This window comes from Bombyx mori, chromosome 5 (assembly GCF_030269925.1).
Source record: "Bombyx mori chromosome 5, ASM3026992v2".
Classification (NCBI taxonomy): domain Eukaryota; kingdom Metazoa; phylum Arthropoda; class Insecta; order Lepidoptera; family Bombycidae; genus Bombyx; species Bombyx mori.
This window is the reverse complement of record NC_085111.1, coordinates 6,280,012-6,296,415: the sequence shown is the minus strand read 5'-3', so window position 1 is coordinate 6,296,415 and position 16,404 is coordinate 6,280,012. Positions and strand designations below refer to the sequence as shown.

General features: G+C 35.2%; 1 protein-coding gene across 1 annotated transcript in view; it reads left to right on the top strand.

The window, feature by feature from the left end:
* LOC101737319 (arfGAP with SH3 domain, ANK repeat and PH domain-containing protein) overlaps positions 1–16,404 on the top strand; it is a 60,368-nt gene that overhangs the window by 4,058 nt on the left and 39,906 nt on the right. The window contains exon 2 of the mRNA XM_038010867.2: positions 12,519–12,591. Within this exon, the coding sequence (XP_037866795.1) occupies positions 12,519–12,591 (73 nt within the window). The remainder of the gene's footprint in view (positions 1–12,518; positions 12,592–16,404) is intronic.

The following is a 16,404-nucleotide window of genomic DNA, read 5'->3' as shown; positions in this document are numbered from 1 at the left end:
ATGGTATAGAAAGGTTTTTAACAAATTAGATGCGTTCGTATCGTGTTTCAATTTCCTGTGTGAGAGTTGATCACGGTAGGTACATCAAAACGAGGTTCGTGGCGAAGCTTGTATCCGCTAACGAATAAAACAAAGTGATAGAAAGGTACCTAGTATGGGCATGCGCAGGTTACTAGGTCACTAAAGCGATTCACCATTAAATGGAAATTGTAGATTCTAATCCTGAATGGAAAGTCGGTAAGCTAAATTGAAACGAGAATGTTAATTGGGAAATGAAAACTCTCTTCGCGGATATTATTTTTATAATCTTCAGAAAATGTCATTTGATAATCAAGTTCAATAAGAAGTAAGTTGAAAACTTGAAGACATTTAATCGTTATGGTTGTATAATAATGATTTTTTTTCGGTCACTGTGAAATCACCGCACTTCCGCGTATGCGTTGAGGGCGGTGAGTCGGGCATTGGAGTTGAACCGACTAAACCCACATTCGATCAACAACCCGTGTCCAAATCTCAGACAGAAATCTAAGACAACTCAACTGAAACAGGCGAGAGACAAGATGTCTTAGCTAGTGGCAGGTCGGCAGATTTATCGGCCAGTTTTCCAGCGCGGGTTGCCGTCATTGGACTTTCCACACCCGGTTAACACTAGAGTGGGGATGCACCACACACGAACCATGGTGTTCGGCTTACCACTGATAAATAATCGGCAAAGAAACCCTCCAGGGCAGCTTCTCCCCGCTAACACGAATGTTATCTCAAAGGAGATGGTGCGGTAACCTCTGCTAGCCCTGACCGTGATGACGCGCTGAATCAAATTTGACTTAATTAAGCTTATATCAATCTCGATATAAATATGTTCTAGAACATGCGACCAAATATTGATTCACCGTCTTAAAGCAACGTATTATTATTGCGATTTAGGGCAAGCCTAAACATAAAATTTTATATGATTGTTTTTAAATGTAGAAACACACTAATAAGTATGGCAACACACTTAGCGGCAGTTAAAAATACAATCTAGTTATTGATGGTAGCACTAAGATACAGTCCACGCTCTAAACCAGCGGTCGGGGAACCGGGGTAAATTACTGGGGTAAAATGAAATTTTGGGGGGTAAAAAGGAAACTTTTGTGAGTAAAAGGTATATATTGAAGTGAAACTTCTTTAGAATCGTTGTGATTTCAAACTCGATGAAACGAAATGAAACAAAACGAAAAATTTTTTTTTTTTTTTTTCAAAGTTATCTTGGGTGCTATAATAAATATGAAAGATGCTAAAAACAAGCGATTTCGTTTTTTTTTCTTCGCCATGGGGTATATCACCTTACACAAAAATATTTTGGGGTAATAATTAAAAAACCGACCGCTGTTCTAAACAGAAACTAGAGATCCTAAGTGTAAATTATGGCCTTTATTTAAATTACACGATGTGAACACTGCCATGCGTGTGACACTCTACCGTATTCGTAAACGAACTCGGACACGACGAAAGTGAATTATCATGGTTCAAGAAATCACCCGGACGCTTAGTGAATGGTGATGTCGTTTAGACGACAGCCATCTAAGTAGATTTTCTATTATAGTTTCTCCCATTTTTTCCGGTTGAATCGTTTTCTCTGGTATTTGGTTCTTATCTATATAATTAATACGTGAAGCGAAAACTTTGTATCCCTTTTTACGAAAATTGTGCGGACGGAGGAGTATGAAATTTCCCTCACTTATAGAGAACTAGCGACCCGCCCTCGCTTCGCTTCGGAAACATTAAAACACACATGAAACCAAAAAATAAAAATAAAAAAAATAATAAAAAAAGTAGCCTATGTTCATCAGGGACAATGTCGGCTTCTAATGGAAAAAGAATTTTTCAAATCGGTCCAGTAGTTTCGGAGCCTATTCGAAACAAACAAACAAATCTTTCCTCTTTATAATATTAGTAGAGAATATAGAGGAGTGCAGAATGTTAATATTTTTGTAAATTATGCATAAAAAATACATTAAATCAATAAAAAAACATTACACACACACTACCATGTATATGATACATACACGCATGTATACTATTTGTTTATTGTCAAACTTTTCTTATTGCTTTTAGTCTGTGGTCAAATTGAGAATAGATTAAATATCGTTTGTTTTTGTTATTATTTATCTAATTAGCGAAATCTGTGAAGAAGTAGAGTAGTCTTTGACCATAAAATCATAATAGTGTTTATACAAACTTTCGAATTTCAATTAATTATAGTCGAATTACGACTACCGGGGATCCACTAGTAATATGAATATAACATGGCGTTCATTGTTTGAAAATAAAGTAGTTAGACCCGTTTGCCTTTGACTAACTGTACATTAAAAGAAAAATTATTATAAGTTCCGAAACCTAATGATTTTTCAATTAAGCTTAAGTGAATCCTCGATTTAAATATTGGCAGAGTTCCAAGAAAAACACAGCTCGAGAATTGAACGAACGAATTGGATACTTTATCACTGTCAGATATCCAGGTAGTTCGGAGAAAATGCACAGTCGCATTGGAAATGAATACACATTGCAAATGCGTGTAAATCAAGAACGAATATCGACAAACCAATAAAATTGTATTATTGTGGTGTTTGTTTTCGTAAACGCCTCCTATCCTGCGGTCATTTCATTGTGTAATCTAAATAAATAAACTGTATGGGGCATTAAAATTATTTCTATGCGACAATTTAAAGGTCAACAACCAATGAGTCATATTCAATGCGTTTCTAAATGAACATTGAAAATTTGGGGCCATCGTAGATGCAGCAAGATAAAGCCTCATCCGATGAATCATTCCTTACGAATGCCTATTGAAGTTAATAAACATCTAAAAGTCATGATTAATATATAATAGAATACAAAATCATCTCCATTTACTTCAACGATAACAAATATCGTGTCGAAATTAAGTTTTCACACTATAATTTGATATTAACGTCAAAATCGTCATAAGGCATGTTATTTTGGGATGAAAACGATCATCCATTCAACAATTTGTAACACTCCGTATAACATATTTTCCGCATACTGAAAATGTGAATTGTTCTTTTACCTAATTGTTTTATAACATAAACAACAAGTAACACAAATGCAGAAATAATCTGATTTTGTGATATTTTTGGAAGTTTAAATTAGCAGATTTATAATTACTAGCCTTTATACGCGGCTTCGCCCGCGTGTTCAAAGAAAAGGGTAGATTATTCTTTCGAGTGACACATAATTTTCCTAAAGTTAATGAAGCCTTATCTCGTGCGATTAAGATAATTTTTTTTCGGAATAAAAGTTTATTTCTGTAACTCTCCTGACCAAAAACTATTACTTAAAAAAATCATGTCAATCCGTTTGTTTCGTTTCGACGTGAAATACGGACAAACAAACACAATCTATCTTCTATCTTCTTCTTCTTTATATATCAAAATGAATTGCTGTTCGTTAGTCTCGCTAAAACTCGAGAACGGCTGGACCGATTTGGCTGATTTTGGTCTTGAATTATTTGTCGAAGTCCAGAGAAGGTTTAAAAGGTAGATAAATATGAAAATGCTTGAAATTAAATAAAAATAACAATTTTGCGGACGGATTCCTTTTGTTTGTTTTAAGTTTATTTTATACAAAAGCTTAGGTCTTTTATTTATCGATTGAGGCACTACGAAGTCTGCCGGGTCAGCTAGTTTACAATATTAAAACGTGGATAATATTAGTACGGATTTTCCTTCTTTTGGGCCGTCGGTTAAAAATACGGCTTCCCATAAATCGGGCGCGTTGCCTGCATGCAGCTCGTTTCAGTCCCTAGCGTTTAACAGGGCGTGCTCAAGTGGCCGTAATCTTATCGTCAAGTGAGCGGAACTGAGGGTACAAGCCCGAGCTAACGTACTGCACGACCTGAAGCATACACTTTTAGAATTTAACATTATAACTATAGAACCTATTGCCTATTTTTGCCGTGAAGCAGTAATGCGTTTCGGTTTGAAGGGTGCCGTTGTAACTATACTGAGATCTTAGAACTTATATCTCAAGGTGGGTGGCGCATTTACGTTGTAGATGTCCATGGGCTCCAGTAACCACTTAACACCAGGTGGGCTGTGAGCTCGTCCACCCAACTAAGCAATAAAAAATAGAACCATATCAGTTCTGAACTTTTTCCTTTACGATCAATAATCACCGTTTTATCTATCTTAAATCATATATGTATAACTGTGTGCGATTGCCCTTGTAGGCAGACGAGCATACGGCCCACCTGATGGTGAGTGGTTACCGTTGCCCATGGACTTCAGCAATGCCAGGGGCAGAGCCAAGCCGCTGCCTACCACAAGCGCCTGTGGCCTCGACCTTTATTATATATACTCTCCACAAGCCTCGTTTGAAGAAGGATATGTCATAGCGCTCGGGAAACACCGTGGAGGGGAGCTCATTCCATAGCCGGATGGTACGTGGCAATCATAGCCGGATGGTACGTGATACTCGATTCTTATTTGAAATTACGTACACATGTTAGTAAACATGATTAGATAAGCATAAGATCGAATGTTGATGAATTCGAAAGTACGCACACACTTACTTCTATAAATAATTAGTAAATAACTTTCTAATAATTGGCAGCATAAACGATCTATCTCACAGGCTCAGTCTTAGTATCACAATTGAGTTTGTATTAGGTTATTTTTCTAGGAGTATGTTAAATGTCAGTAACTGTCGGACCTCTCACAGGAACTTGAATGTCCGGTGTTAAGTCTAGGTGGTTGTTGCCAGAGCGCTGTTATTGTGGCAAGGACGATATATTTATTAGTGTTTGAGACTGCCACGATTAAGAAATAATGCTGTCATAAAGATTTGTATATTGTAAGCCGGTATGGGTAGATAGGTAGGTGGAACTTGCCTATTTTTGTGGTGAGGGTGAGACAGTACAATATAGTTGAGATTTCGACCTCAATTTTTAAGGTGGATGGGTAATGAAATTCAAGTTATGATGTCTTTTATAGGCTCCGATAATCCTATAGTTGGTGGACTGTGAGTTCATTTAACCATCAATTTAAAAAAAAAAACGTGGATACCCGTCGTAGGATATTGTCCTACCCGAGACCTACCCACTTAGCTGCGACTGATGTGCAAACTAAAGGGTTCAGGAGGTAGACCACATAGCGCCGTAACAAAACCATCCCGGCTTTAATGACCATCATTATTTTCAAACGTTCAGAAAATGTCTCTGTTCTCGTTTCGATTTCGTCGAATTCCCATTCGCAATGTTTTGAAGACCGCTGGCGGCCTAACCGTACAAGGTCAGTCATTCCATTTACGGTCTTCGAAGCTTGAACACAGACGAAATCGTTAGATAGCACAATAAACAAAACACAAACCTCTTTTTTTACTTCTCGGAATTTCAAAAAATTCTCGTTTCAAATTCAAAAATCGGACGTAACGACTTTATGTTATTACCGCGACCGTCTTCTTTCTGACATTTTGGTACAACTGTATTCCAAATTTAAATCAAACAAAGTTTTGATACAACTTCTCACCTCACGTCATATCCAATATTTACAAATCCCATGTTCTGACTAGCAATTACATCAACGCCCATACAAAATTACTAGGCCTAGAAAATTACAGATGAAAGTTTGATAGTGTATTTCATAACTTGACCTAAGCGACCGTTGAGAATATTTTTTTGTTACGCTGTTTGCAATTTGGATGATTTTTTTCTGTTATTACAATTATTTTTATTACAATACTCACGGGCTTGTGTTTAAATACATATATCCAGTAACGCTAGTCTGATTAAAAAAAAAAACTTTTATGCGTTAGATAGCCCTAACAGAATGGTTCGAAGCTAAATAAATTACCTTAAGTATATGTATAATGCAGCCGAAACAGCCAGCTCAATAAATTATAATCGAGTGAATTAATATCTACATAAGATGCCTAAATTTATAATGGGTGATTTGTATTTGATAAATCACAGCTTCCTGTTATTATAGTTACAGGTTACAACAGGATTATAGTTACAGGTTACAACAGGATTATAGTTACAGGTTACAACATTTACTTATGTGCAAAAAAAAAATACACACTTATGTTTTTATATCCAACGAAACAACACAATGGCTTGTTTGTGCTAAACAGCACGTGGCATAACCGCAATCTATTCCTATGCAGACACGAGCATAAGAGAAAGTCCGTATTTCGGAACAAAGCTTTAGCGTCTTTCAGAGACTTCTTTTTGATGTCGTCGTGTTGAGATTAAGTTACGTCGTAAAGTGAGCCCTCGTTCCTTTTATTACGTAGTTTTGCTTAAGTATGGAATTGAAGACGCTTTAATGGCCGTAGTTGCAGATTAGTTTGGGACGCCATATTGGTTAATAATCTAGTGGCTCTCAAGCATTTTTTTTTATCGCGGCACACTTTTAACGTTTACGAAATTTGACGGCACACAGAGAAAAAAATAAGTTTACAAGTCGTTTACTTACCTTTTAATATGCTTTACCACTGTAGAATAATTTGATAATAATTTTGAATGCCAAAGTTCGTGGTACACAAAAGTGACGGAGCACAGAGGTTGAGAATCGCTGAAAATCACATTATCAATCAATCATGTTAATGTTTTAATTTTGTTGCATAGATACCCATCGACCCAATCGAGCTCATGGCCCACTCGATGTTAAGTAGTTACCCGATCCCATAGACATCGTAACGTGAATACCGCCATACATGAAGTCGAAACTTCAATAGTATTATAATAGTCAACCGACTCTTCGTACGCATGACTGCTATACGCGGCAGAAATACAATTACGATTGGTGTCTTATTCAATAGGCCACGTATAGCTGTTGCATTGTGCATCGTTTATCCGTTTGAGTTGATTATGCATAGTTTTAGCACTTTAGGGCGGGTTTCTGTTATATTATCTATTACTGGTGGTAGGACCTCTTGAGAGTCCGCGCGGGTAGGCACCACCACTCTGCCTATTTCTGCCGTGAAGCAGTAATGCGTTTCGGCTTGAAGCGTGGGGCAGCCGTTGTAACTATACTTGAGACCTTAAAACTTATATCTCAAGATGGGTGGCGCATTTACGTTGTAGATGTCTATGAGCACCAGTAACCACTTAACATCAGCATATAAGCAATAAAAAAAATTACAATACGTGATATGCGAGATGTTTTAATAAATGAGAGCATCTAGTATATTTGAGATAATAGCGTGAACGCGTAACCGACATTTATTAGCACACATTATATTCTCATGAGTAAATGTGCCCGCTGAATAGTTCTTGGTAAAATTTCTACAGAACTTCAAACGGCCGTCTGGTGTAGTGGTAAGTGACATGGTCACTACACAAGGGGGTCGCGGGTTCGAATCCCGCCAAGGGAAGATATTTGTATGATAAATATAAAATGTCTTTTCCAGGGTTATGGATGTATATTAAATATATGTATGTGTATAATAAAAATCTTACATTTATATCCGTTATCTGGTACCTGTAACACAAGTTCTTTACGAACTTATCACGGGACCAGTTAACGTGGCGTGATTGTTAGTAAATATTTATTTATTTAAAAAAAAAAAACATGTTACATATTTATTTTGTTATTCACAATAAAGGTGGCTAAAATAAAGCTTAGAAACTAAACGCTTACTGTTAATAACGATGGTTTGATGTTGAAGGCGTATATTCAATTAGTTGATACAATATTTCGCAACATGAAGCGTGTTAAAACACTTATACATTTAAGATGGCATTAAGTTTTAATGTCGATAAAATAAAACATCTGTTGACACTAATCGCTTGCCCTATATTCAACAGCTGTTTTTTTTATATCGCTTACAAACTTGTACTTTCGTTTTCTGAGTAGAGGTTCATTGTACGAAAATGCTTTAACCCATAGACACAGCCCACCGAGTTCCTCGCCGGATCTTCTCAGTGGGTCGCGTTTCCGATCCGGTGGTAGATTCTGCGAAGCACTGCTCTTGCTAGGGTCAGTGTTAGCATCACTCCGGTTTGAGCCCCGTGAGCTCAGATACTAGATAAGTTTCGCTAAAAAAAAATTTAGGAGAAAAAAGCATCGATATTTCCATATACATACTTCCATACTTATAAATATATTTACATGTGAAAGTATGCTTGTTTGTTGGTTTTTGTGTTTCTTTGTCCTCCTTTTACGTCGAATCGATGAAATAGCTGACATGATTTCTTTTAAAGTGATAGTATTAAATCAGGAGCGTGACACAGGCTACCGTTTATCCCGAAAAGAAAATCTAATTCCCACAGGAAACTAGATTAACACTTTTCGTTGGCCACACGGGCGCAGCCGCGAGTGACTGCTTTTTAATTTTATTGTTAATTATAAATAATAATTTTAACATCGTGAAATCACATCCTGACTACATAACTTTACAATGCTTTTTATCGAGACACATTTGCTCGGTTTTAGATTTATGAATATAAATAATTAATTGCTCAGTTCCATCTCGTTTACATGCGTAGTTGGCCACAAGTAAGAAAGCGAATCTGTTCGTATTGTATTCTATCTTATCTTATCTTTAGTGCAGATTGTGTCAGTTTAGATAAAGCTATTCACTGCACAATATTTCAAGGTTCAGTTACAAGTGAATTATGCAGGTTTAAATGTACTTATTCGACTATTTTTATCGTGTACCGCTTATCTGAAACAATTATTTCATGTTTATTTTTCTGTCAAACACAATTGAAGTTGGAATTAGTTGATAAAGGAAACGGTTTTTTTTGCGTGATAATACTACGAGTAATATGTATTTATTATATTTCGTGATAGATAAGTACATATTACTTCATCTGTTTTTTTTATAAGTCAATGATTTGACTTGCTAATCAAATTTTTTTGACGAGACTTGATATGATTATTATTTTTTTATGACGATCTCACAGTCCACCCGATTTTAAGTGTTACCGAAGCCCATAAACATCTACAACGTCAGTACAAGTCAATCGTGAACATTTGTCAAGTAAGTTTTTCATTGGAATAAATTGGTACCTTGCCGGCGGGATTCGAACATCAGTGCATCGCTACATACGAATGCACCGGACGTCTTATCCTTTAGACCACGACGACTTAAAATACGAGAATTGTCATTTGAGAGTCCATTTAAAAATGCTTAAAAGAGCGTCGATGAATTGTCTCGTAAATTCGTATAACAATAATTGAGTGAACGAACGAACACCTTGACCGAAACCCATACACATTTTGCAGACATTGAATGCTACGTATATGGTACTGCGGTCACTACATCGACCACGTAATAAAACGGGCTTTACATACGCAAACTACCGACTTCCACACATCATATTAAACACTCTAGCGATGTAGTATATCGTAAGATTTATACAGTAATAAATCTTATCGTTTACCTATGCTTATACTTGTATGGTTAGTTCCAGCCGTAATGCGTATAGCATCCAATAGAACCGCTTTATTATTTTACCACAAAGATATATGTAGCTCATAAATATTAGATGGGTTGCTGATTCGTACGTCAGCTCTAAATTTTATTAACAATTTGAAAGATATACTAACAAGATAATCCATTTAATTAAACATCATGTTAAGTTTTATTTTCAGGCCACTTAAATGATGAGTTTCACAAATCAAGTAATAATAATAATAATAATAATAATAAAAATCATTTATTGCCTTTCACATCATAGAAAATAAAATGAAATACAAATAAAGAAAAGAAAATAAAAAGAGAAAAAGGCAAAAGGAGGTGGCTCAGCTATTGCTGTTCGAGGTTGATAAATCGAACAGCGCTGATTTTCAGTCACCCCCGTTTCCCTTTGGTTCTTAGCGGGAATGAAGGCTAATTACGTGTGTACATACTTAGAAAATGGTATAAATTAATAAATCTAGTAAATAATAAAAATTTAAGAAAAAAAACAAAACAAAAATCAAATTAAATTGTGAACCCGAATACATACATATATAACATAATAAGCACACAGTAACAACACCCCGTAGGCAGCCCACAACGAAACAACAAATAAAATAAAATAAAGCACGATAATACTATTACTAATACTGGCAAGCAGCACAATATTTACACTTGTACATTAAAAATAAATAAAAATTAACTTTAATAAAAGGAAGTTTTCACAAGCAAGGATAAACTAGTTCCTATAAATACTATAAATTAAATTAGTTTTTGTGAATCCAATAGAAATGATTTTAAACGATTAATAAAGCCATGCTTTGTTACAATGTGACGAATAGGTGGTGGGAGATCGTTCCAGCAATGCGTAGCTGCGTATTTAAACGCTCCCCGAAAAGCAGCTGTTTTATATTTGGGCGTCAACAATGGCTTAACAGCAGGTCGTGAGCCATACCTGTACTGAGTGCTTCTCCAATCTAACTTCTCGTACAAGTACCTAGGTTCATGTGTCGAAATCACTCCAAACAGTAAGACTGCTAAGTGCAACCTTCTTCTAGCTGCCATTTTCAATATATTGTGATCATTTAAATAGGGCGTTATGTGTCCTCTTACAGGAATGTCAAAGCAATACCTGGCACAGGCATTTTGAATGCGTTGTATTAATTTTTCAGTTCTCGAGAGTAAACAGGGACCATAAACAGTATCACAGTAATTTAATTTCGACAAAACTAGACTATCGATAAGCAACTTCCTAATGGGTACACTGACGTACTGTCTAAACGAGTACAGAATCTTCAGTCTGTAAAAACAAGTTCTTAAATTCTTTGTAATATGGGCCTCGAATCGCAATTCGGGATCAATTGTCAAACCCAAACTGCATGCTAACTCCACCCGATCAATTTCCTTACCCGAAACAGTCACCTTAGGATCGAGTGATAAAATCTTTGCTATCTGAGATTTACTGCCTAGTATCATGTATTTAGACTTAGAGGGGTTCAATACTAAGGAATTCTGTTCAGACCAAGAGACAATCCTCTGCAGATCCTCATTGATAAAACTGACAGCAGAAGGGGTATCTCCAACATCAAAAGAGTGGTATAATTGTACATCGTCAGCATAAACATGGTATTTACAATTCTTGAAACACTGAGTGATATCTGCACTGTACAAAATAAACAACAATGGTCCCAGGACAGAACCTTGGGGAACGCCTCTAGTAATCGGCTTAGAAGTAGAGGTTAGTTTAGTTCCATCTTCTTTCCGTATCTGTACAAATTGCGTTCTACTCGACATATAACTGCTAAACCATTGCACAGCATTATCAGAGAACCCATAGTGAGTTAATTTTGCTAAGAGTAAGGCAGTGTTAATTGTATCAAAAGCCCGTGAGAAATCCAGCAGCGTCAGTAGTCCAGCAAGTGACTTAAAATTTTCACCAGAATAGCAGAAAATTACTTTTAAAGTTTTAAATGTGAATTTCTCGAATACACACGCAAAATCATCAAGAAGAATTTATAGTTTGGTATACATACAAGCATCGGTATTGTATCAAGCAAACGTGCTCCGAACGGGATCTTTTACGCCTCAAGCGCACGGGAGTTTTTTTAGCGCGCTTTAGAAAAGCGTTCAAATAGAACAGATGCATTTCCTAGTATATGTTCATACGTCAGCGTTTTTAAAACGCGACACTTTTTTATTGGGCAGTGTTGCATTTTGAGCGCTAAGCGTTGGACGCTACAGATTACAGACACACGTCACAGCGAGAACGTTATAAAAGCGCCAACGCCGAGTTTTAACGCAACGTTTTTAAAACGCCCGTGCGAATGAGGGCTTACGAGATTTATTTCGGACGGTTGCATAACGAGGGTGCATTGATTATTAACCAGCTGAAGCGACAGATGTCGAATGCGCCTCCGAGTGGCTCGTGCCCGCTATTGTGCCCGCTGCTTTGTGATCACCCGACGACCTTCGGGTGAAGCGCGACGCGTTCCCCTACCAATGAACGAATTTTGACAATAACATAAATAGTTAACGTTTTTAATACGCTTTTATTAGCTTCAGACGCATCTTCAGACGTATGTATGTTTGTAACGGAATGTTCGAACATGATTTTGACCCCCTTCAAAACGTCGGATTAACTCGAAATTTGGTATACTTATTAAGGACCGATGACAATTCAATATTTAAAAAAAATAGAAGAAATATATTGAAAAAATTGAAATTCAACTAAAAAATGAAAAATAAATAATACATAGTTTAAAAAGACTAACAAAATACGCTTTTATAGAAAATCCAACTAAAAAACAGAAAATAAAATTTAATAAATTTGAATTAAAAATAGTGTAAGAAAAAATTATATTAAGTATTGTAAAAAAAGCGCGATGATGATCGATATGAGGAGAAGGGTTATTTTGATAACGCTTACGCCCCACGCTTTTTTTACAATAAAATCATTTTTTCTTTCACTATTTTTAAAAGCGTATTTTGTTAGTTTTTTTAAACTATTATTTACTACTTGATAAAAACGTTCAAGGAAAACCACTAACTAATCTGTCACCAAAATAAAGGCAAATTTGTATGCAATTAAGTTTTTTTTGTTGTTGTTACAGACACTGGATTACGACCGCGATGGCCTAACGAAACTGAAGAAGGCGATAAAAGCCATACACAATTCCGGAAATGGTATGTAACATTCGAAATACACCTACGTAGTATTTCTAATAAAATCATTACCAATTGGTAGGATGCTAAATGTCAACTCTGTCGTAAACATAGCTTAAAGTGATTCTGTAATCAGCTACCAATTCAATAATATTTTATGTTAGTGTAACAAAGAATTTACTTACGTATCGTGAATAGGAATTATATACGATTATCACTTACTAAACCTAGGAGTATAGATTTTTTTATTTTATTGCTTAGATGAGTGGACGAGCTCACAGCCCACCTGGTGTTAAGTGGTTACTGGAGCCCATAGACATCTACAACGTAAATGCGCCACCCACCTTGAGATATAAGTTCTAAGGTCTCAATTATAGTTACAACGGCTGCCCCGCCCTTCAAACCGAAACGCATTACTGCTTCACGGCAGAAAATAGGCAGGGTGGTGGTACCTACCCGTGCGGACTCACAAGAGGTCCTACCACCAGTAAAAAATCTAAATGTTATAATGACCATGATCTAAATGTTATAGATCTATATATCTCAATATACCATTGAGACTTTTGCATTCTTTTAACAATTGAACATATGTAATTTAATATTCGTAATCGCGTAATTGGTACTCGGGATGATAATAAAATAATTTTAACGGCGTTTTGACGACATGACTGTGGCCCTGAAACTGTTTCAATTGAGTGAAATTCGTTTGAGCAGTGTAGAATATGAGATAATAACAAAATGCTCGAGTTGTTTTGTATTCCCGTCTCACTAACCGATTTGTCGACCACGCGACTTGGGGCGGGAACGAGCTCCCGACTAAAAATAGTTGCAGAGGAAGTTACCGTATGAATAGATTTTACCGACAGAAATATCCGATGCATTTTTTTGTTTTAAAGTCTTAATTGTGTTTATTTATGGCGACAGAACGTTATTGTTTCTTCACCGTATCATTAGTAAGTTTAGTTTATCGTGAAACATTAGTTTTATGGAGTAATATAATTTATTCTGTATTTGAGCTTTCGTATTTCTCAAATTTTCCATTAAATGAGTCGTCTATTATCAAAGGTGGCAATCTGTGCATTTGGACAAAAAAAAATTATTGATATGTCAATACAGATTAATCATACAGACAGATATAATCGTCTCCTTCAAAGAATACGGTTCAAAACCTGCATTAAATAAAGGTTAATAGTTAACCTTTTATTTATCTAAGATGTCGTTCCGAAGAGTTTTGTGACTACCAATGGAATACAAAGTCAATAATTCGTTTTTTTGATTTACCAATAATTGTCCAAAAGTCAGATTGCCGGCTTTGATAATAGTCGACTCAAATGTCTAAAATTTTATAAGGAAAAATCAAAAGAATGTATTTAGTGCTCCGGAACATGACTTAATTTCAATGGGTTAGTAACAATGCATTCAGGATCCATACATATATTTCTTTGAACACTTAATGTTCCACAAAGAGCATAGGTTACCCTGAACAGAAAACCGGCTTCCTAGGACGAAAGGCCGTTCAACCCGATGAACTAGAATGACCTAAATATCGCAACAAATACTGCCCATAAATATACATATACATATTTTGTTAATGCCAATCGTTGTACGTGTATTTATGTTCAAGACATCGAGTGTCATATGACCATCTCGTTTACGCGATTGCATGTACCTACCTACATTATTTTCCAACTTTTTTTTTTTTTTTTTTTTATGCTTGAGAAGTTACTGGTGGCCCGGAGGCCTTTCCAGTTTTACAACGTTACAATGTTACAAAGTTACTATAAATCTATTAAGTTCTGACAAATTGTATCGCGTCTTGGGCATTAAGTAATATTTTTATTTCCCCAATGAATAGTTAAAAATTGCATATCGATTGAGACTAGGTCTGGCGAGTAGCGACGACCTAACTATAGCTTCTGCAGACCTTTTGATGTTAAAACGATATTTCGAGTAATTTGTGGTTTCGTATTATGGAGTGGCGTTATGCTAAAACGGCAAAATTATACTTCAAGCCTATTTATAATTTTAATAATAGAGATGCGTATATCAATGATTTAATCGTATCGTCTTTTATATTTGGAGCGCATAACTTTTTAAAATCATTAAGAACAATAATATTATTATTACGTTCACCATAAATTGCGAAATTCAATTGTGAAATCCTAAAACGATGCATAATTTATTTTATTTAATTATTGATACACTGGAAAAGAAACTGACGGGAGAATCGTTTAACAAAAAGGAGAAAATGGTACTTACCTGTTTTGACTTTGCCTGTTCATTAATTATCTTGCTCTACCTACTTGTTTTAGAATATAATTATTATGTGAACGTATAATTTAAGTAAATTAAAACTCAATATAAGCAGCAGTCATCTATGGAAGTTGATATGAATTTCCCTTTATGTCTGACTTGTCAAGGAAAGTGGATCGACATTCTGGTTTCGCGTGGAAAGAGATAATGAATAGAGCGTACAGTATTTATTATTATTCTTTTATGTAGGTAGGTATTAATTTAGAATTTACTATACGCTCGCTGCTTTTTTGCTATGTTAAATCTGTAATAAAAAAAAAAAACGAAACTCATTATATTTCGTAGATACAGATAGTATAGTTCACATCTGATTTTGAATTTGAAGTTGAATGTAAGAAACATGCTTACATTAAATACATATATATTACATGTAGGCTCCACGAAACTAACGAGTCTCTGTACGCAAAAACTATTCAACTATGTATTACATTAATTTTAGAACCAGACCAAACTCTAAAAAAAAAAATTTTATTTTTACCTATGTATTTATTTTATTGGAAATTATCATTGTCAATAAATTTGCCTGTGCTCTTAGTAATTTACTATTAATAATTTATTATTAAAATATATTGTTAGTAATTTACTATTTACTTAGGTACACTCGTAAACAAAATAAATATTCCAATAAATGTGGAAAATTTAGAAAAAAATTGAGAATATATGGACAGGCAAGAAAAACATTCTAACTTTCTTCTACTATTTAGGAATTGCTTGTGGTGCAGAGATCTACGTAGCTTCACTAGGATGAGTAAAAAGGCACGGGCTACCCAGAAAAAAAAGACAGATTTTCAATAGTCCTTGAAACATGATGCATACGGTAGCTTTCTAAAGCAACATTACATGCCCCATCAACGAATGATTTAATATGATTCTTATATCTGTGCACTCTGAATTGAATCCGTCAATGTTAATCTCTTGCGACGGGATCGTTTATTCGATCTTATCATTTTACATGTCTACTTTATGATACAAGTTGAATACATATGTTTTAAGATGCACATATTTTATATTTGCCCATAAATCTAGTTCAGAATCTAGTTTAGAATTCGGCTAGACACCGAACGAACTGTAACCATTAAAATAGAAACGTGTGTAAATTATTAGCACTATTTCTTTTAAAACTCGATTCTGTTTTGATCAATACGCTATAGCTATAAATATAATATATGAACAGGTTCGCTCAAGCAGTACGTAAGCAAAAAAATAATTATGTCGGTGTTTATTTTGACTGACTTTCAATATACAGCCACGTTTATCGTTGATAAATGGTTTTTACTTTTGTTTAAAAATTGTAATTGAAAGAATACACTCACTACATGAACTTAATGCAAATTTTCTATTATCTACTAAAATACACATTTGACTTTGAAATATACGGGTGTTACAAATTATAATTTGAAATTCGCCACACACATCAGTTTGCTCACAGAAACATGACGCAGAGAGAAGTCTTTAAATTTAAAAACGACAGACGTGTAGGTTTGATCGATACTAAAATGCTTTTGACGTGACAACGTCTTA